Below are 22,017 nucleotides of genomic sequence, written 5' to 3'. Positions count from 1 at the left end.
AATCACTTCTTCCACTCAAATTGCTGTTGTGTGGTTTTTTTTTCCCCATCTTATAATAATTATTTATAATAGTTAATACTACGTATTGTGTCTCTGATTCGAACCCATTTATCATTATATTATTTACATTAAATAAAAGAATGTGATTCTTCTGGCCGGCAAGCTTTATAATAGACAAAATTTCCAAAGGCGAGTATTCCTGGATCCAATATTTCATAAAGGTTGTAGAATTTATTTACCAGAATCTTGGGATCCAGTGTCCCAAATTTTCTCAAGGTTTCACAACTTTTATAAATCCCGGAGAAAATTATATTTCCCTGGAAATCTTGCATTTAATAATTTTATAAAACTTTCTTTATGTAGCTCTCTAAATAAAAAGTTGAATACATATCTTTATAGATTCATTGAAGTTTAGTTTTTAACGATTTATGTGCTAAAAATCAAATAATATGCTTGTTAAATCATCATCAAATGATCCAAAAGAAGCCTACAAACTAGTGATAAGTTATAACTTTAACTTCTAATGAAGGAATCAAAGTTTAATTTTGGATCTTTTACGACTAATTTGAAATATATGTTTTCTTCTTACAATGAATAATAAACTGCTTGAAATGAAAAGAAATATATATTTTCTCTGGATCTTCCCAGGATCCCAACATTGATAAGTTGTCTTTCTAGTATGTTGCTGAATTAAGATTTCTCCGGAAAGGAGAAACCATATTAGATATAAATTATGATTCAAATGTAATATTTCTTTCTAAGCATTTAATATTGTGTAATACCAATAACATGATGACATTACGTCATACATCACAATGCATAATTCGAATCCTTTAAAAATTTATGATCAATAAGCTTTGACTCTAATTTATTGAATATTTTTTTTTTTTTTGCCTGAATGAATATTATTTGCTTGTTTATAAACCAAATTAATATATTGAATTTCTGTATGATTTTATACAATTTTCCTATTCGACTATAAATATATTTTATTCATACAGATTGTGCTTTGAAAATTCTTATCATCGATGTTCAATATTTTTGTACTCTACTTAAATAGATATAAAGTATGCTATTTAAAATTGTGGACTTTGGGTAAACTTTTGCATGAATGAAAAGGAGTACAACATTAACGCTTTATCATTACCACTTATATATTAAAATATCTTTCTATTTTCAAAAATGATTTCCTTTTGCTGCAACCATGGCCTCACCCCTGGGTCTAAAGTCACCGCTGCATTTCTTTTATGAATGCCTGGGACACATCAACCCACTGCTGCTTGAAAGAGGCATCGAAGAAAAGGAAATTTCAGTTAAAAGTAGCACATACTCTCATTTCGACTACGCGCCAAATAATATTGTAGAAGGCTGAACAAATGGGAGGAGGGTGCCCAAATTGACCCAGTATATTTTAACCAAGAATCACTCCAACAATTTTCAGTCTTACGCCCTAATCGAGGTCAAAGGGAAAACATATGTCGTCGTCGTTGACTGCTATTCAGGTTGGCCTCTCATAAGTCAGTTACGAAAGACTTCAACTAAGGCAGTCACTGATATCATATTGACGTGGTTTGAAGATTGGGGGCATGCAATGCATATTCGAGCTGACGATGGACCACAACTCCGGACGGAATTTGGGGACTTCTGCAAAGATTAAGGCATTAAATATGAGCTTGCATCCTTATACTCATCCGTATCCAAGGGCATGCAAAGGTTGCCATCACATCTATGAAGATGATCCTCAAAAATCAAATGACTATGATTCATTTCGTTCATCGCTCCTGGAAAGGAGAAATACAACCAGATCTGACGGACTCAGTCCAGCCAAATGAGTATTTGGCTACTCTCAAATAACTCGATTCCAATCATTGCCCATTGTATAAAACTAAACCGTCGTCTTCCGATTTTAAGGGGGTGAGAGATAGGAAGTTAGAGAAAGACCTCTCAATCAAAAAACATTACGATTGCACCTCTACAAATCAAAACCCTCTCATTCCTGGAGATCACGTTAGGATCCAAAATACAAAACAAAGCTGTGGGACACAATTGGAGTCATGATTAACAATCGGTAAGATGAAAGATACTACTTTATTGATGCAGAAGGAAAGAATACTTTATGTTATAGACGCTTCCTAAAAATATATCAACCTGAATGTCCTTAAAAACGACTTGCATTATATTAGTACTACATAATTATTCGTCCGTTCAATTATATAAAATACTAACAGAGTTGTACAATACTATACAACAAAATGCAGGTGTTAGAACGCCTACTAGATAATTCAGCATTACTTATTGTTATCTAAGCCTTAGAATTTGACAAAATGACCATAAAACCAATAAACTGCTCTAAGTGTATCCATTAGAGCTTTAAAAAAAAAACATTTTTAGACTATAATTTCAATTTAGAGCCATATTTTGGATAAAATAAGAATATAGATGAAAATTAATGGTATTAAAAATAGAAAAAAACATTCGAAAAAATAACATATTTATTAGTTTATATTGATTACAGTTCCTACAATATGTGTGTAATCATACAAAATCAATTTAGCATTATTTGCATCGTTTTTTTTGTTTTGTTTTTTAATATATTTATATTACAGCTAAAACTAAAGAAACCACTAGAAAATTTAAGAATATTGTTATATTATTATTTCTGAAGAGGTATCCAATGGAGACGAAATCGATTAAATGTTACTGCTTCTCTAAACATCTATGTTTTATTGTGTTGGTTGAGTCAAGCCCATCTTCTTTAAAGTTTCGACCTCCTTATTTCGACTCCGAGCATCTTCATGAAGATCCCAGCTTGAAAAGCGTTTGTGATTGCAGAAGAGAAAACACCTAGCTCTCAACCATTGTCAAAAGCTCTAATGCTGCGAAACTGTCATGGTTCTCATAATCAATTTGTGTCAAACCATCACATCATCCAACTTTTCCAATCCAACCATCAAATCATTGTTCCACTGCATGTAAACGGAATATATTTCAATATTCTGTTATTAATATATTCATATACTCATCCATATTATTTTAAATATCCCTAGTTATAATTTTTTTTTTTTTTTTTTTTTTTTTGTGAAAGTTTGAAAATTTGAGAATATTGTTACATTATTATTTATGAAGAGGTATCCAATGGAGACGAAATCGATTAAATATTACTGCTCCTCTAAACATCTATGTTTTATAGTGTTGGTTGAGTCAAGCCCATCTTCTTTAAATAATACACCTTATATTAAAACTTCAAAAGAGAGTTGTCAAAAAAAAAATTATATTTTGATTGATATTTTTGTTTAACTTTGATTTTCTTATAGAATGTTTAATAAATAGGATGACATACATCTAATTAATAAATATAAATAAAATACATTGGGGATGAAATATATTTAAATTAATCTTCCTGCTTCTAAAATATTAGCTACTTATAAAAATGAGTCAAATAATCGACACAACTTTTTTTATTTTTGAAAGATTTTGGCACAACCTTACATTGCTTCTTAATTAAATATTCTATAAGAGAATTAAAATTTATTATTAAATATTATATACTTAGATGTTAATTGGATTTTTTTTAATTGGTTTACTTTTTTTATGAAATAATATGAGGATTCTTTTTGTTTTTCAAATGATTTTTTTAATGTTGATTTTGATAAAGACTTCGATACACTCTCTCACGAGTTCATAGTTGAAATTTTATTCAAAAGTTGATTTGTTGATTATATAGTCAAGATGGCTGGAGCTCTTCTAACTAAATCACGAACCATAGTTTAGTATAGAAACGAATCATATCTATATTTGATAACAGAGGAGATGAGACACAAGGGGACCTTTCTTCTGCTCTGTTTCTTGTTTATGTGCGTCGACCTATTAATCCAGAAAATTCACATAAATTGTGAGATAATTGGGTTTCTGCCCTTTTGTCACACCCAAAGTGTCTTTGTTAGGTGGATGACTTGACTGCAATTTTTTCAAGGAGTACTTAAACAATTAAGTACTTCAAGATAACTTATCGTTTACTCAATGGGTTTTTTTCTTCATATTGGTAGACTAAAAATAAACAATGAGATAAATGAAATACTCAGACAATATCATGGACTAATTGAAAAGGCAAGGTCAACCTTTAAAACTAGAGAAAACATCGAGTTATTAGGGTCTTGGAATGGGACCAACTGTGCTGAAAAAAATCTCGAAGAAATCACAGAAAATATTGGGCAGACTTGTTTTTGTTTTATTATGCGACATTTAACATTAACTTCTAGGACAAAATTCAGGCTGGGAACACGTATATAATGTACAAAGTGATTGATTTTTACGAGTGACTTCCTATAGTGGATAAATTTCAACAAAGATTCTCATGATCTCCATCATCGTTTTTGAAATCAAACAAGAAAAAAATTAATATGTGAAGATAATTCTTAATCATCTGCAATATAATAGCCTTTCAATTATGGCTTTTAATGTTTTATGAAAATCTCTTGAATCCAACTGGATAGGCCAACTTTGAACGGAAGAGTACTAATCTCCCATAATTTTCGAAAAGAGGTACACTACAGAGTTCTTTAAAGGGTTCTGGAAAATTTGAAAACTTACTCGGAAAGGATGCAAACATAATTAATGAGGTCTTTGACTTGTTCTGCTCTTTTGACAAGTCCATTAAGGGGTAATTTCCTACCAGAGGTTATGTTTGTGATATAAAAGTCTGGACGAGGCAAAACAGTAAATTCAAATATCATATAAACAGAATTTCCTTCGAACGAGAAAATACTGCCAAATCGTCATCGATTTTATTTACTGAGTACTTCAAACCTTAGACAATTCTGCTAAATTCTGACATGGGACTCTTTTCATAAATACCTCTATTGCCCTGTAAGGAAAGGCTTGAGTAGTCTAAAAAATTCCATATTATCTTTATTAGAAAAATGGCTAAAATTTAGAATATTTTGTACTACTCTAGAAGTAATGTCCAAATTTTTTACTGAGATAAATGTGGTTTTTTTAGGATCAAGGGCGAGATAAGCAATCATGTTCAAGCCGCTCCAGACTTTTAAAGGATCATTTTGGTTTTTTTTTATAACATGAAGAAAGATAATTTCTGATCCTTTTACCCTGGAAAATGGGGAAGGTTATTAGCGCAGCTATAACAAAGGCTCATAATATTTTGTATGCAAACAGTGTTTCTCAGACTATGATATCTGTAGTGTTTGTCAATCTTTTCATATTTTGTTTTAAGATTGTGTACCCTTTTAACATTTTATGCAATCAAGTTTATACTTAAAATTGTGACTCCCTTTTTAACCGTGGGTTGAGTCACATCTCCGTGTCTTAGCTCTGATATAATTTAACCCTTGTATTTTTGTTAAACTATTTAATATACTCTTTTTAAATTATATACCGTCTGGAGTCACCTCTTCTTAAATTCATTTTACCCGTTGGGTTGGCGACGAGCCTGGATTAATATATTTGTTATAATATTTTAAGTATTAACACAACAATATCTATGTTTCTATCCGCTGTGAAACTTTATTTCCATATTTTAAAGCATTTAGTCTTTTTTATAAACAAACTCCACAATTCAATATTTTTGACAAGTTTTTATTATATTTTTGCGTGATAAATGAATTTTTGTTTATTAGATCTCTTTGCTTAAACTTTAGTGTATTTTTGTTTTGGTGGACTATTTATTTAAATAATTTCATTTTCATCATAATATTAAATTATTAAAAATAAGCTATGTTGGCAAGGAACCAAAAAAATAGTTTTTAAATATTATTTAATTAGATATTTCATCGAATGGTTTTTTTTTATAATATTATAATTATTTTTATTGTTTTCAGGAGTTGTAGAATAGGTCCTTCACATAAATGAAATATCCTTATTTATTTGTATGGTCTTTTTTTAATTTTCATTGTGAGATGGAGTTGAGAACATTATGGTATTAGATTTACTCTATCTGACCTAGGAATTGTCACATTAAGTATATTTTCTTCGCGACGAACGACAGAGAATCGAAACTACACACATGGAGTTCAAGAGAATAATTTATCCTTAGGGTGTAGTCCATTGAAATACGTCATTAAATTGCCTTTTTTAATCAATTGTGTAAAAATTCTTTCGAGTACGGGATTTCCAGCCAAGATCAGGGGCTGGGAAAATGCATTGCCCCCCTCCATAAAACCAGTGACTGAACAAGAGGGACTCATCGGAGGAGCTTATTTTTTTATGCTCTAAATATGAAAAATATGTAGAAGTAGAAAAGGAAAGTTTTGAAATTTTACACTTGTTTAGAAAAAAAGAACGTTTTCGTTTTAATAGTATTGTAAAACATTACAGCTTTTTGTTTAAAATAACAAATTTTGTTCAAGAAAAACTTATAAGAGAATTCCGTTTCTAATCAATATAAATGTTTTATTTTACTATTAGTATGTACTATTTTGAAACCTATGTTTATTTTAGTAGAAAAAGCTCAAGCCATGAAACAGATTATTGATCAACTTGCTCTTAATAAAGACACAATTTGTCAAAAAGGAACTGGGGTTCAACAAGCAAAAGATTTAAAAATAAAAACAAATTTCCAAAGTAACGTTACTCTTGTAATTCATTCGGATGATAAAATGATTCTAATTCTATTAAGGAACAAGAATGTTAATATTTAGTTTCATGGAACAGAATTTCAAAATTATAGATTCTTGACATAATTTTAACTGGGACATGTGACGTTAAAATTATTCCTTTATGCATAACTATTTAATATTAAGGGCAAAGTCTTCAAACTGAAGTTATGAAAAATGTGTTAGTATTGGTATTGTGTGTAATAGTTTATTTAGTAAATTGATTATTTGAAAATTTATTGGTTATTCTGGATGTATATTATATAATTAGTTTGTCAGTCTCTATGTTAGTGGTTTCTAACTGAGGCTCGTGGTGAAATTACAAAAATAACTAAAATTAGCACTTTATAGAGTAAAAAACTCCTCCTACGGTAATTTTTCCTAAATAGGATATTTTGTTTTTTAAAACATTAAGTTAGTTTGATCAAAATTGATATGTAACTTTAGTCGTAATCCTTGTGACTAACAGTCAAACAAATTAAAAGAGGGAAAAACATCGTTGGCAGAGGTAATTAATATAGCATTTAGTGGACCATATTTTTAAAAAAATATTTATTTGGGGTGAAGTTAAATAATTTTTCTATTATTAACCAAAAAAAAGAACACAAATTGTTTTCCTCTTACTGAGTTATAATCGAACTAACATTAGCTATAAACTAATAAGCAATTTGCCATATGTGTAATAATACTTTCATTAAAAATTGACCCACATCAATGTAAAAATGCAACTTAAAACAAAAAAACACAAAAAAAAGTACAAAATATATAATATAACTTACAACAAAGTAGTCATAAAACCATTCTAATTAAAATAACCCCATCTAAAACTTAATTTCCAAAATTACAACTAATATAGTTTTTACAATAATTTTAACAGCAATAACAACTTAACAGTTATTCGCTTTGAAGGAATACCACTGTAAAACAGAATGGATCTTCATTTTCTAGTAAATGGTTTGGTTCAGATCTTAAAACGTAAATATTTGTGTACCACAACATTCGGATTCAGATGCAAAACCAAAATTTGACGGATACTTGTCCCAAACTTAATTAACATTTTATCCCAAATTCGGCCCTCATTAAAATAGGATCGAGATGTCGTTTACATTTTTACTGATTCTGAAACAATAAAAAACCAAAGGTTATTATTATAGAATATAATTATTAGTTATCATTATAATTGTTGTTATAATAATATTTAATACGTTTTTATCTAGTTATACTGTATCTCACAGCCTCTCCTCCGAAAAGAAACACAAAATTTATCACTATAACACAGAAATATTCATGGTATTTTGTGGTCAACTGTCAATATTTTCTTGTAATCAGTGTTCTGAACGTTGATTGGTTGAATTATAATTATCTCCTTTTAAACTGTGAACAATTCCCAACAATCATTAAACATAAGTTCCATATTTGGAAAGAATTGGCTAAATATCAACTAATTTTTAACTCTTTTTTTTCTTTCTTTTTTTTCTTTCCGGCGGGAAAATTGAATGATATAATAAAGGCAATGAAGTGCATGATAACGGCCTGTTGAAATACGCGATGCAATAATTTATGTAGGTGTAGCTCTAATCAATAATCAAGATATATAAAGTGTATGTCCAATAACGATAACATCTTTCTTTATATATAACTAGGATTAAGTATTAAGCAATATTTTAAGCTTTTTAAGATCTTGAAAATCCCTCAGATCTTTTATATGACTTGTAAAAGTTCGGGTACTCGAAGCAACTTCGCATCTTGGATCTTTTCGGATAATACAAGTTTACTTATACCGTAAACGTGTACTTTGAATTCTGGTCCAAGGCCCGTCTTATTTTCTATTGGTAACATATCCGGGACCCTGACTGGTTCGGCCCACTACTTTCTTTTTTTTTTCAATTTTATTGTCAAAAAAGGAAATTATGTTGGAAAAATGTTCCTTTTTTATGTCAGCTTTCGAAAATAAAATTCAATCAACGTTAAGAATAGTGATTAGGAAAAAAGAAACATAAACATCAACAGCTGACACAAAAAAATACCTTTTTTTTTGTTAGTGAGGAAACACATTGTTGAATGACCACAAGTACTGCATGACCTTGCTAACACCAAACTATAGAATGTATGTAGTTGTAAACTGTGATGCTTTTGTTTCTTTTCTGCTTAATATTATTCTTTATTTAAACGGATAAATACAAACAGAAAATTTACGTAATATATGCAAACATAAATAAACATTATAGTTTAAAATTAATTTCCTATTTAAAGACCTAAATTTCTTATGATAGCTTATCATATACTAATCATTTAATCATATTTCATATATAGAAAAAAATTCCAAACAAAAAAAAAAGTCACACTAGGTTATGTAATTATATCAAAAAAACCTTTCATGTATATTCTAAGTAAAATATTTTCCAATAAGGTCAAGCCTCCGCCTAACCGTGAACAAGGTATTTTCAGTGCCGTAAGATATTTACGACTAAATAAAGTGTTAAACCAGTTTTTTCTTCCTCGATAGCTCTCTCCCCGATCGATGGGAGTACAGCTGTGACATATATCATTTGAAATATTATTTTAGTTTTGGAAAGGTCTGCCCTTTTTTGAAGTCTAAGCGTTCTCCAGGATTTACACCATTTTCGTGCTTGCCAGAGCAGAATGTTCCAATTGGTATCTGAAGCTCCGTTACTCTGCCTCTCAATGCCCAATATATTTATCCTTCCCACGACGCTACAACCATTTATTTTACTTGAAGGAATCAAAGGAGACCAAAGGCCTAAGGGTAAAATAGACGTTTTCTCTAAATTAATTTTTATTCCAGAAATTTTATGTAATTCTTTTTAAAAAAAAGCTAGTAAAGTATCGATTATCATATTTATCTGACCAACTAAATATCCATTTCCCTCCACCATAAGAATGATGTCGTCAGCGTATAGATCCAACAGGTGTTTCTTTCCAGTAAAGCAAATGCCAAATCCTCCATACTTCCGTAGCACTACACGAATCATTTGCTCCATAGCAGTAACAAAAAGTAATGGAGAAACAGGGCATCCTTGTCGGCAACTTTTCCCCAACAAGATGGGATCACTATTAAGTCCGACTATAGAAAGAGTGGAGGATCCGTTATAAAGAAGAGGTCAAATTGGGTTAAAGAATCGTCTTGGGAGATATTTGTTAACGGCGTTTAAGATAAAATTGTGATGGATGGAGTCAAATGCTTCACAGAAATCCACTGCTATTATAGCTCCAAACTTATTCCTTTTCCTAGTTGACTATTGCGGTCTGAATTTTCCGAGAAATGTCTTAGATACGTCTCCCTCTTAAAAAAACCTTTTTGCTCCGTACATAAACGTTTATTTAAAATCGGTTCTATTTGCCTAGCTAAGACCCTAGCCAATATTCGATACGCTTCGTTTAATATAGTTAAAGGTATCCAATGACCTAAGCTCGGTCAATCACCCTTCTTTGGAATCAATGAAATTCTTCCACGAGTTAGTACTGGAGGAAGTTTTCCTTTAAGTTCCACCTCCTCCTCAAATTTCAAAAGATACGGACTATGGCGTCAGAACATAGTGTAAAAAAATTTCCTCTAATTTTGTAGGGGCCAGATGTTCTATTATCCTTTATAAAAGTGGGTTATATGATATAAAATATTTTCATACAAGAACACATAGCAAGACTTTATTTTTTTAAATCTTGGAAAAGAATTCCTGTGGCATTCAACGATACTCTGGAAATTATCATAAAATTGTTTCAGAATTGATTTGGATTCTATTATACTTTTGCCTCAATAATAAGTTTCTTTATCCTTTTTTAAGTTTTTTAAAGGCTTGAAAGGATTTTGTTCAATATCAAACTTGTGCCTCATTTCTTCTTTTGAAATCTCTAAAATTGTCAAGTATTTTGTAATGTCCGATGTCAAATGGCGAGTGAACAAGGGACCTTTTTTCATTATTTTCCGTATATTATCATGTAGTTCGCTCATCGTCGCTTCCTTTTTCTTTTTTTTAATAAAAAGGATAGTAGTGTCACGAATGGATGAGACTAAAATTTGATATAATTTTTTACACGAAAAGAAAGAATCTAAAGATTTTTTTTAAAAGATTTTTTTTTCCTTTTCGGGAGCATAGGATTCACTACTGTTATCAAGACAAGGTAGATCTTCAACAAGCTCCTTACAAACAACTTTTTTTCAGTTTCTACTTTCATTGATCCCAAATATTCAAGCCATTTAATCATTTTTTTAGAACAATCTTCTGCAAGATGACCACCTTGATAACATCTAGCGTAGTATTTACCTTAGCCAAGATACGAGACTCTTGTCTTCAATTCCTTTATAGGAAGAAAACTTAGGATATCAATTGTGGGGGTCACCTTTACGAGATAGTTCACATTCATCAATCTTTTAAGTCTTCCTTCTTGAAAATAGCATTCTTTAATAAGACACATGACCTCTCCAAATTCTTTGAAAGTCTCAATAATATCTTCAACACTGATATCCTCATGTGGAGATTGAATTCAATTTATTTTTCATAAATAATAAGGTTCCCATATTTGTCTCTTTGTTGAGCTTTCAGACCTCTAACGCTCTCCCATTATACCATTAATGCCTCCATCTGGTTTTCTGATAACAAATTCGTCGTCCACATTTGCAAATGATATTACTATATCTATTTTTTTCTTCAAATCAATTAAAATCAAATTTTTAGAACCTGAGCATATACGCACTCTCCGTATATTACCCTGTTCTAAATTTGAAGGTCTCCTGGGGTATTGATCATTCTTTGATGAGGTCAAATTAACAATTAACCTACACCTATTGGCTTTATTAACTAAATTCTTCTTCAGAGCTTGTAGGTAACTAGAGGCAAAATAATTTTCCTCTGTCGTTTTTTTATACTTTTAGTAAAAAATTTAACTGGACTTTCTTACCATAGCTCTAAACATCTTCAAACCTCTCAAAGGAACATGGAGGAACCGAGAAGAATCCTCAGGATTCCACTTCTAGCGAAGCAAGGGACGAATTTAGGATCCAAACACCTAAACACTTCACTTAGCACAAAACACTTTTAACAATTCTTAAATCCTTATGAAAAATATTTTTTTAAACTTAAGGTGAAAACTTGTGTATATGCTTATATATCACTTAAGTAAATGAACTTTAATGAAACTTTTGAAATTCAAGAACATAACATTAAAATTCAAACTTTTTAAATTCAGTAGTATAACTTTCAAATTGATGCCTTTGTATCAACTTACAAATAGAGAAATGCTGTTAAAAATTGTCATTTTCAAATAGTCAAAAAAAAACCCATGAGGAGTTAAAATTGACAAACATATTTTTTCATTAAAATACAATAGAAGATTGAATTAACAGGTCACTCTAAAAACTGGACACCCTATTACACACGCTAAAATAAAATTTAGAAGAACTTGACCTTTTCTGTGACCTTTGACCTTTTATATAACCTTAAACTATACTTTATTGAATTAAAACTTTATAGGACTATAGTTATAAGCATACAATGGTTTTATTGATCACGACTTACGACTTTAGGGAGTTTTTTCTTTTTACATTGACAATAGAATAAAGAAAATACGTAATCTTGGGTGAAAAAGTAATTTTGTGGGGGTTTTTTTCTAGAGTGCTTTATAGATGATTTTACATCCAAAAAGTAGGGCAAAAATTTAATTGAATTTTAACATCCCATCCCCCCCCCCTATAAGCTCTTAAGATCCTAAAAATAAGTAAGTTGTAAGTTTTCAACAATGTATTTCATTTGTCGACCAACCATAAATCTTCGTTGGGCGTTGTGTACTGTATCCTGCAGTAAAAAAATACTTTGTACCATGCAGACTTGTAAGTGTTCAAATATAGAGTGTCAACACCAACTTAATTATTTAGTATACACTTTTTATACTTAATAGTTATTGTTCAGTCCTGATATCTGTACAATTCTTGGAGTACTTAACCATTTCCTCAGAGTCATATTCACTCATCTCATATCTTAAACTGTGGCTATGATTAAAGAACTTTATCACCGGAAAGCATTCTTTTCTAAATCAACCTCTTCGTTAATTATAAATTAAAATTGCCTACTTCCACTAGCTCCTCCTAGCTATTTATGAGCTTCTCTGTTTTCTTCGTAGCATCTCTACAAATGCATTTTATAGCAATTCTTGTCTTCTTCAAACACTTGTTTCTCCATACCTATACCCAATTAGACATTGAAGATCCCATCTCTCATTTCCTCACTGCAATCGTCAATGTGTACTACATATGATTTAAATAACCATCTCCTTTTCTGCATTACATTGTGCATTGATTCGAAATTTATTTATAATAGACTTGTTGTGATAGGGCTGTTAAAATGGTCACAGTAGTTTCTTCTCAGTATTTCTCACAGATGGGATAATTAGGACTCACGAAGCCAGCAGGAGACAGGCGTCAAAGAATGACTTCAAGTAATACCTCTATAACCTTCTAAGATTACATAAATTATAAAAAAGAAATACTGAAAGAAAAAGTTAAAACTCTTTAACTGATTCAAATGTAATTTAAATATTTCCATCATTTAATCAAACGAAATTGTTTTTAATAAATTATTCTGGATTGTGATATTTATTTTCTCTTATTAGATCATTAGAAACAAAATAAACTAACTGATAAAATAAAGCATCAACAGATTTGCATCATAAGGTTAATAAATAAAATATAGTACTTTCCAAAATAAACAATTATCAAAATTACGACTTATTTGAGTCTGCTTAAAGTGCAAAAATAATTAACATTTAATTGTCCTTTAATACACTTAAATTCATCCAAGTATTTATAAATGTGATTATGCATAATATTCACCGAATATATTTTAATAATAATTTCAAAGGGGTTTATTAAATATTTTGTAATCTAAAATGTTATATACTCGTACATTTAATAGTGCATTTTATTATTGAATTCAATGAAATCATACATAGATATTACAAGAGTTAATGGAACCAAAAACATTGACAGCCACACCAGAGTGCATCCTAAATTTAGTGGATGATGATTAATGAATGTAGCCGTGGATGGAGCTTCCACAGTTTACTTCATGCCTGTTAGTGCTAGTTTGAGTATGTAGGTTCCTTGTCTTGCTTCTATTTGTTAGTCTACACCATAAGTTCTTTTTTTATGATACGAGAGATAATACCAGTTTATCCGTTTCTGTCATGAGGTATGAAACTTTTTCTTCCTTTTGCATAATTATCTTAGTGAATTCAGTTGAACGATTGCATTCACGGAGGCTGTATACTTAGTTATAGAGTAATATTCCAGTTTACTTGACGCCCCTAGCGGACAAAAAAGTTATTGCATAGCCAACTATGTTTAAATGAATACTGGGAAGGAAATATACATTAATCCTACCCCGTATATAGTAAAGATATAAGCAGGAATTACTCCTATATCCATCCTCATTTCTACTCTCTGTCTAATAAGGACTTACATTTATAATTTCACAGAAAATCATTATAGTCTCTCTCCGTCTGTCATTAGCTCTCACATTTAATACTTTGATAAATTCTTCTCCAAAATTAAAAGGAATGATAACAGCTTTCGAAAATAAAAATACACTCTCCAGGTTTCCAACAACAACAACACTTGTACATTAAAATGCTTAGGATTTAAAGCCCTATTTATAAGTGTAAATCATGATAATACTCGAAGGGGAGATTCCGTCCTATGATCTTGCTAGTGCAGAGTGGGACTTGTGTTTATAATATCACAATTTTCAGAGTAATTATAAATAAACTAGCAAAGGGTTACATGGAGTTGCTTTGTTCAAGGAGGGAGCAGGAAATAGTATGGAGAATGGTTCATGTTAATTTTTCTAAATAATTAGTTTACTTCGGTACAGGAGAGCATAATATATAATATAATATAATATGAAATGTGGTATTAAGATTTTTTTTTCTAAAGTTGTGTTGTAATTTCAAATAATATAACTCCATATATCCATAAAAAAATTTTACCAAATGATAAATCCAACTTTTATTTTTGTCAAAAAACTACCAAATCGAAATTTACAAAAAAAAATGGAAAAAACTATTTGCATTAATTTTGCAAAAAAAAATTAATAAATAGAATTTATTGGCATTTTAAAAAACCAAACTTACCAAGATTTTTTTCGTACTTGCATAAATAAAAAATATTGACGAAAGGTTAACCCTCGATAAATAGTTCATTTTTTACAAATATTGCATAATTAATGAAAAAAAGTGTTCTGGAAATTGAAAATACTACTTTTTTTAATTTTTGAATTTAAAATTGTAAATCCAAAATGCATTGTCTTCTAGGACTTCTTCCTCAAACTTGAAAATTAAGTTTGATGAGAGAAAAAAGAAAAGAAAATTACAGATATTTCAGTGAAACATCATTTTTTATTTATCAAATTTATATGCAAACAAATTTCCAGACAAATTTCTCAAGCTTTATTTTATCTACGAATCCAAAATTGAATAAAAATCTTCTTTTTTTTTTGCACCGGAAAAATACGAAATTGAAATTTTCAGCGTTTCTTTTTTTTAACATAAACAATTTGATTTTGAGTAAATTTAGAATCTAATTGATTGTTTAGTTGTTTTTGGGACGCCAATCACTTTTTAATAATAACTGTACACCTTATCTAGTCTCCTTGAGCTCCAAAAATCATTTTTTGTGTTGGCTATTAAATAATCCCCCTTAAAAATTAATACCCCCCTCAAAAAAGGCACCTACTCAAAGTTTCAGTCTCCTAGGGCGAACGGTGTGGGCACTCAAAAGGACACACACAAAAGACTGTATTTTATATATTTACGAATTAAAAAGTAAATACGTCGTTACGTGTACAATCTTCCCATGTCCTATCATGTGGAAATTCAACTTACGAATATTGTAGCTTGTAGAATTTGTATATACAAATACAATATCTCAACTTGTATACAATGTATACATAAATTGAAACTAAAGAAGAAAAGGATACAAGTAGTGTTCTGCCAATCCTTATTTAGTACTAAAGGCTGCGGTCCTGTCCAGTTGAGTCTTGGTCTGGTCCAGTTTAGTCTTGCATATCAGTCCTATAAACATATAAAGTTCGGTCCATAGTGACGTCACTCACCTTCATTTCTTCTTCTTTTAATAAGTTATACTACTCACAGTCCAAATGACCAGTCACAAGGACTGAAAGAACCGGGTTTAAGACTTGACTGAAGCCCATAAATAAAGACTGACATAAAACTAGATACAAGGTGAGTAGAATGTACATAAAAGTAAATAATCTAATTTAATTTGAATATTGACAGATCCCTTTTTTTGATCGATACTCTGAATTTTCTACAACATAATATAACTGTATGCTTCACAACCTATCTCAATAGATGTAGACAGTAAATATATTAACACATTATCAAATGTGTTCATAGAAAAATGTCATTGTTTCTTAAGCATTGCTTATAAATATGATTTTTATTTTATTTGCCAATCAATAAAAGTATTTATCATTATAATTAAATAATACATTTTTCTTTTAATACAATTTTGGATTGTAAATGAGTCCAGCATCCGTTTTCAAGAACTTTCTTTGAAGTTTCAATGTATAATCAAATGAGGCATAGTGCTCGGGACAGCACACATAAGCTTTAATCTTCAATTCCTTTATTACTTCCAATGTTTTCATTGGGCAAAATTTCACAAATTCGCTTACATCAACAGGATGTTTGATCTCAACCAATTCCATCAAATTGTTATCAAACGTCCAAGAACCATACTTTATATTACATTCATGGACAGCCCATACGTCGGTTAAATTAGCATTGTCACAGTAAAGTCTAAGCTTTGTATCAGGAACATATAGTACCTTACCATTCGAGTAAACGACAGCATTGAACTCCTCCTGAATTTCTGTAATGTCCTTTCTAAAAGGAAAAGAAAAAGATAAAAGAATTATCAGCTAAGAAGGGCATTTATCCATTTACAACACTTGACCCCCCCCCCAGTTTAAATATTCTTACTGTACACCTGAGACAAAGATATATTTTAGGAAAGATGTAGATGATCTTAAAATTTACTTGATATATGGCACAATGTCTGGCTTCCATAATTTATTAATTGGTACTCGTAATTGATTGATTCCTTTATGATCTTCTGGATTCCAGACTAGTCTATCATCCATCCAAGACATATGAATCCATACACGACCTTCCAGAACTCCATCCAGGGATAAATCCATGCAAAGAGGGTTGGCTGTAAACTCCACTTTACCAATGGAGTTTGGAGATCCAGGATGAACGGAGAGGTCATAGTCCGAGAAGAGTTTCTTTACTAATTCTCCTTGAGGGCTTCCATAGGAGACTCCGAGAAAAAATAATGAGAGAAGACAAATCATTTTGCTATTCATGTTAACAACTCAATCTTTTAGTGACTCTTGTTTACCAGGACACAGCTTTTTATATGTACATTCAAATAATTTAATCATATGCTCATCCATATGAGAAAACTTGCTTAATTGATTGTATCCTTATTAGAATCAATTAACTTTTTATAAACTTGCTATATATACAATAGAATCAATCAATCATAATTTAAATTCATAGCGTGAGAAGCTTTTGTAATTTTCTAAATTTTGGGATTGCCCTTTATTTAACTGATTTGTCTAGCAAAATTTTAGTTATTGTCGTTCTCAAATGCTACATTAATAGGATTAACTAATAGATTCTAAATATTTCCGTCAGAAGAAAATCTATCTATCATTGGTTATAGAGTTCGATTAATTGAACCCTCTACTATTTTCCATTCAAATCCTAAAATTAATCATTTCTTGCCCTTTTTTTTCAAGATAAATTTACAAAAGTATTAAACTTAATCAATAACAATGATAAGGTGAATAATTATTTTAATGAAAACTTAAATATTTCATTGAATTTAATACTTTTCAATATGGTTTACACTTGTCTCAATTACATGTTTCATAAAATGCTTGAATTTCATAAAGGCAGCAACAAGTTAGTTTCTGGGTGAGTATCATATTTTTTGTTGTCGTACTTGAATGTTGTGAGAACGTTCACAAACTTGCTTTAAACAAAAAAATCCTGGAAAATTGTAAAACTGAGACTCAGTAACGGGGAAATCATTAAAAATCCAAAGAAGGTTGAAGAAGAGATAAATATTTTTTCTATTTTAACTTGTCTAAGTGTAAAAACAAAATCAAAACTTTGGAGAGTAAAAAAACCAAAAACTCTCATTTTTTTGTTTTGGTTTGTTTTTTGCAACATAATTATAATTATTGGATGTAAAAAAATAAATGGAAATTTGAATTTGTATTAAACATCATTTAACATCATAGCTAAAAAGTTAATTTCCTTCTAAAGACTAAAAACCAAAAGCAATTAAACAATCACAAACTGATATATACAAAGCTTCACATATTCCTAACGACACTACAATAATATAAGAACCAACTAAGAAATTGATTAAGAAACATTTTTTTAAAGCTATAAGACATAAAAAAATGTTATTTCAAATAAGAATAATGGAAAACAAACAATTTTTTTACAACAAATATTATGCCTTCAGATTTACATTTTTTTTTTTGTAATGTTTTCTATAATGTCTCCTGATAAAACTTGAGGTTTTGAAATGTCTGTGACAGAGATTGATGTATATATATTCACTAAATTTGCAGCAAAATTCCAATTTGTGCCGCGCATCTGTGGAATTCTGGTGGAAAACATTGAATATTGCTGAGATCATTATTCCTCGAATATCGTATGGTGTGATAACCTATTCTCATTTAATTTATGTGCCACATTAGCTTTAACGCTCCTGATGGCAACATTCAATGACTTTTCTTGTTCTGTATTATTTACCTAAGTAGAAGTTATCCCAAATAACACAATAGCTTTTAATATATGATTAATATCGTTGATTACTAATGCAGACACAAGTCGCTCAAGACTTTCTAAGAATTAGAATATCCTACAACTGAAAAATGAATTATCTTATAAGAACGAACGCATAAAAATAAGTTCAGAACTCCCGGTACTTTCGGTTAGTCCTTTACAATAAAATAAATATGGAAATGACACCTCTCTTTACGGCTTCTTCTTCTGAAATTTGGACTTTGGGGTTGGTGCCAAAGTAGTTAGTGAAATAATCATGTCTTTAAAAAAGAGTGCTGAGTTATGACGTTTGACAACAACATTTGTTTAACACATGAATAGATGTAAATTGAGGTTAGAGAAGAAGTTAGATCCAAAGGACACAATTATATTAACCTTAGCATATCTCAAACAAAATTTAATTTGAGTCACAAAATACAGACCTTAATCCATGTCAGAATTCTCGCAGGAATGGAGGTTTAGAGTTCATCTCAGATATTCCTCTAATGAAAAGGAAATAATAGAAAGTTACACAGAGGAATGGAAAAATATTCAAGTAAATATTTCTTAAGAACTGAAAGGAGGATATAAAAGACGACTTATGGCAGCTATCAAGGCCAAAGACCATGCCACATATGATTAACTCAATAGAATATAAATAAAAATTGTTCTTGATATTTTCTGTTGACTTGGAAAAAAAGTAACAAATTTTGGTTAATTAATTTAATAAAATAATTATTTTAGTTCTTATAATCTTTTCATCCGTTAATTCAATATACTTTAATAAGCAAAATTTGATAAACACATGAACCAAAATTCCGAGTTTTTTAAGGTGATTTGTGATCATGACCGCATTAAGGTGTACTATTTATTATTAATCTTTGATGCTCGCCGAGATTCCTACAATTTTACATCTTCAAATTAATATATGGCAAATTTCATTAGTATACACGGCTCGTTAAAAACAGAATTGACTGTTTTTATATTTGCTCTTTATATTAGGTTTGAGTCAAAAATAGTTTTGTAAGTTCAATAACTTTTCTTCCTAAAATTATAAATGAAAAATTAGTTCATCAACTTTTTTTTCAGGCCCTTAAGTGTATTTTAGGAAAGATGTAGATCATCTTAAAATTTACTTGTTATATGGCACAATGTCTGGCTTCCACAATTTATTAACTGGTACTCGTAATTGATTGATTCCTTTATGATCTTCTAGATTCCAGACTAGTCTATCATCCATCCAAGACATATGAATCCATACACGACCTTCTAGAACTCCATCCAGAGATAAATCCATGCAAAGAAGGTTGGCTGTAAACTCCACTTTACCAATAGAGTTTGGAGATCCAGGATGAACAGAGCGTTCATAGTCTGCGAAAATTTTCTTTGCTAATTCCCCTTGAGGGCTTCCATAGGAGACTCCGAGGAAAAAATAATGAGAGAAGAAAAGACCCCTTAAAAATTAATACCCCCATCAAAAAAGACACACAAAGTTTCAGTCTCCTAGGCCGAACGGTATTGGCACTCAAAAGGACACACACAAAAGACTGTATTTATATATTTACGAATTAAAAAATATATACGTCGTTACGTGTATAATCTTCCCATGTCCTATTCATGTAGAAATTCAACTTACGAATATTGTAGCTTGTAGAATTTGTATATAAAAATACAATATCTCAACTTGTATACAATGTATACATAAATTGAAACTAAAGAAGAAAAGGATACAAGTAGTGTTCTGCCAATCCTTATTTAGTACTAAAGGCTGCGGTCCTGTCCAGTTGAGTCTTGGTCTGGTCCAGTTTAGTCTTGCATGTCAGTCCTATAAACATATAAAGTTCGGTCCATAGTGACGTCACTCACCTTCATTTCTTCTTCTTTTAATAAGTTATACTACTCACAGTCCAAATGACCAGTCACAAGGACTGAAAGAACCGGTCTTAAGACTTGACTGAAGCCTATAAATAAAGACTGACATAAAACTAGATACAAGGTGAGTAGAATCTACATAAAAGTAAATAATCTAATTTAATTTGAATATTGACAGATCCCTTTTTTTGATCCATACTCTGAATTTTCTACAACATAATATAACTGTATGCTTCACAACCTATCTCAATAGATGTAGACAGTAAATATATTAACACATTATCAAATGTGTTCATAGAAAAAAGTCAATGTTTCTTAAGCATTGCTTATAAATATGATTTTTATTTTACTTGCCAATCAATAAAAGTATTTATCTTTAGAATTGAATAATACATTTTTCTTTTAATACCATTTTGGATTGTAAATGAGTCCAGCATTCGTTTTCAAGAACTTTCTTTGAAGTTTCAATGTATAATCAAATGAGGCATAGGGCTCGGGGCAGCACTCATAAATTTTTATCTTCAATTCCTTTATTACTTCCAATGTTTTCATTGGGCAAAATTTCACAAATTCGCTTACATCAACAGGATGTTTGATCTCAACCAATTCCATCAAATTGTTATCAAACGTCCAAGAACCATACTTTATATTACATTCATGGACAGCCCATACGTCGGTTAAATTAGCATTGTCACAGTAAAGTCTAAGCTTTGTATCAGGAACATATAGTACCTTACCATTCGAGTAAACGACAGCATTGAACTCCTCCTGAATTTCTGTAATGTCCTTTCTAAAAGGAAAAGAAAAAGATAAAAGAATTATCAGCTAAGAAGGGCATTTATCCATTTACAACACTTGACCCCCCCCAGTTTATATATTCTTACTGTACACCTGAGACAAAGATATATTTTAGGAAAGATGTAGATGATCTTAAAATTTACTTGTTATATGGCACAATGTCTGGCTTCCATAATTTATTAATTGGTACTCGTAATTGATTGATTCCTTTATGATCTTCTGGATTCCAGACTAGTCTATCATCCATCCAAGACATATGAATCCATACACGACCTTCCAGAACTCCATCCAGGGATAAATCCATGCAAAGAGGGTTGGCTGTAAACTCCACTTTACCAATGGAGTTTGGAGATCCAGGATGAACGGAGAGGTCATAGTCTGCGAAGAGTTTCTTTACTAATTCTCCTTGAGGGCTTCCATAGGAGACTCCGAGAAAAAAAAATGAGAGAAGACAAATCATTTTGCTATTCATGTTAACAACTCAATCTTTTAGTGACTCTTGTTTACCAGGACACAGCTTTTTATATGTACATTCAAATAATTTAATCATATGCTCATCCATATGAGAAAACTTGCTTAATTGATTGTATCCTTATTAGAATCAATTAACTTTTTATGAACTTGTTATATATATAATATAATCAATCAATCATAATTTAAATTCATAGCGTGAGAAGCTTTTGTAATTTTCTAAATTTTGGGATTGCCCTTTATTTAACTGATTTGTCTAGCAAAATTTTAGTTATTGTCGTTCTCAAATGCTACATTAATAGGATTAACTAATAGATTCTAAATATTTCCGTCAGAAGAAAATCTATCTATCATTGGTTATAGAGTTCGATTAATTGAACCCTCTACT

General features: G+C 30.4%; 2 protein-coding genes across 2 annotated transcripts; both read right to left on the bottom strand.

The window, feature by feature from the left end:
• Window positions 1-16,062: 16,062 nt before the first annotated feature.
• LOC121113693 (neuronal acetylcholine receptor subunit alpha-6) lies at window positions 16,063-17,030 on the bottom strand. Its single transcript, XM_040707538.2, has 2 exons — window positions 16,680-17,030; window positions 16,063-16,526 (listed from the first exon to the last, which is right to left on the bottom strand). Exons 1-2 carry the CDS (start codon window positions 17,006-17,008, stop codon window positions 16,139-16,141), a joined length of 717 nt encoding a protein of 238 aa, XP_040563472.1. The 5' UTR covers window positions 17,009-17,030; the 3' UTR covers window positions 16,063-16,138.
• A 3,659-nt stretch (window positions 17,031-20,689) lies between these two features.
• Window positions 20,690-21,659, bottom strand: LOC121113694 (neuronal acetylcholine receptor subunit alpha-10). Its single transcript, XM_040707540.2, has 2 exons — window positions 21,302-21,659; window positions 20,690-21,150 (listed from the first exon to the last, which is right to left on the bottom strand). Exons 1-2 carry the CDS (start codon window positions 21,628-21,630, stop codon window positions 20,763-20,765), a joined length of 717 nt encoding a protein of 238 aa, XP_040563474.1. The 5' UTR covers window positions 21,631-21,659; the 3' UTR covers window positions 20,690-20,762.
• Between the last annotated feature and the right edge of the window lie 358 nt (window positions 21,660-22,017).

The sequence above is a fragment of the Lepeophtheirus salmonis genome, chromosome 2, assembly GCF_016086655.4.
Source record: "Lepeophtheirus salmonis chromosome 2, UVic_Lsal_1.4, whole genome shotgun sequence".
Classification (NCBI taxonomy): Eukaryota; Metazoa; Arthropoda; class Copepoda; order Siphonostomatoida; family Caligidae; genus Lepeophtheirus; species Lepeophtheirus salmonis.
This window is presented reverse-complemented; position numbering and strand designations above follow the sequence as displayed.

Bases quoted from the DNA above. Each gene is read 5' to 3' on its own strand.
- LOC121113693 (XM_040707538.2), bottom strand. From the start codon at position 17,008: ATGAATAGCAAAATGATTTGTCTTCTCTCATTATTTTTTCTCGGAGTC. The intron at 16,527-16,679 runs GTAAATTTTAAG...TTTTCCTTTTAG, and splicing joins GACATTGTGCCATATATCAA to AAAGGACATTACAGAAATTC.
- LOC121113694 (XM_040707540.2), bottom strand. From the start codon at position 21,630: ATGAATAGCAAAATGATTTGTCTTCTCTCATTTTTTTTTCTCGGAGTC. The intron at 21,151-21,301 runs GTAAATTTTAAG...TTTTCCTTTTAG, and splicing joins GACATTGTGCCATATAACAA to AAAGGACATTACAGAAATTC.